The sequence below is a fragment of the Penaeus monodon genome, chromosome 25 (assembly GCF_015228065.2).
Source record: "Penaeus monodon isolate SGIC_2016 chromosome 25, NSTDA_Pmon_1, whole genome shotgun sequence".
NCBI classification, from domain to species: Eukaryota; Metazoa; Arthropoda; class Malacostraca; order Decapoda; family Penaeidae; genus Penaeus; species Penaeus monodon.
Genome location: NC_051410.1, coordinates 22,358,582 through 22,358,791, shown reverse-complemented (window position 1 = coordinate 22,358,791; position 210 = coordinate 22,358,582). Strand labels below are relative to the sequence as shown.

The window sequence follows — 210 nt, the reverse complement described above, 5'->3', positions numbered from 1 at the left end:
TACATGGTTATGGGCTTTACGCGCAAATCTGTCCTTTTCAGTTCGAACTGGTGTGCGAATACAGCTTCTTGAGACCTCTCGTCAAAAGCATTTACTTCTTGGGTGCTTTCTTCGGGTCGCTTATTAACGGCTGGTTAACTGACAGGTGGGTTTAGTATCAAGAATGTAAACTTATAATTATCATTACTGTAATTACTGATAGTTGATTTG

General features: G+C 39.5%; 1 protein-coding gene across 1 annotated transcript in view; it reads left to right on the top strand.

Moving 5' to 3' along the window:
* LOC119589351 (steroid transmembrane transporter SLC22A24-like) overlaps nt 1-210 on the top strand; it is a gene marked incomplete in the record, with an annotated part of 23,143 nt that overhangs the window by 1,469 nt on the left and 21,464 nt on the right. The window contains 1 exon segment of the mRNA XM_037937970.1: nt 42-145. Within this exon segment, the coding sequence (XP_037793898.1) occupies nt 42-145 (104 nt within the window).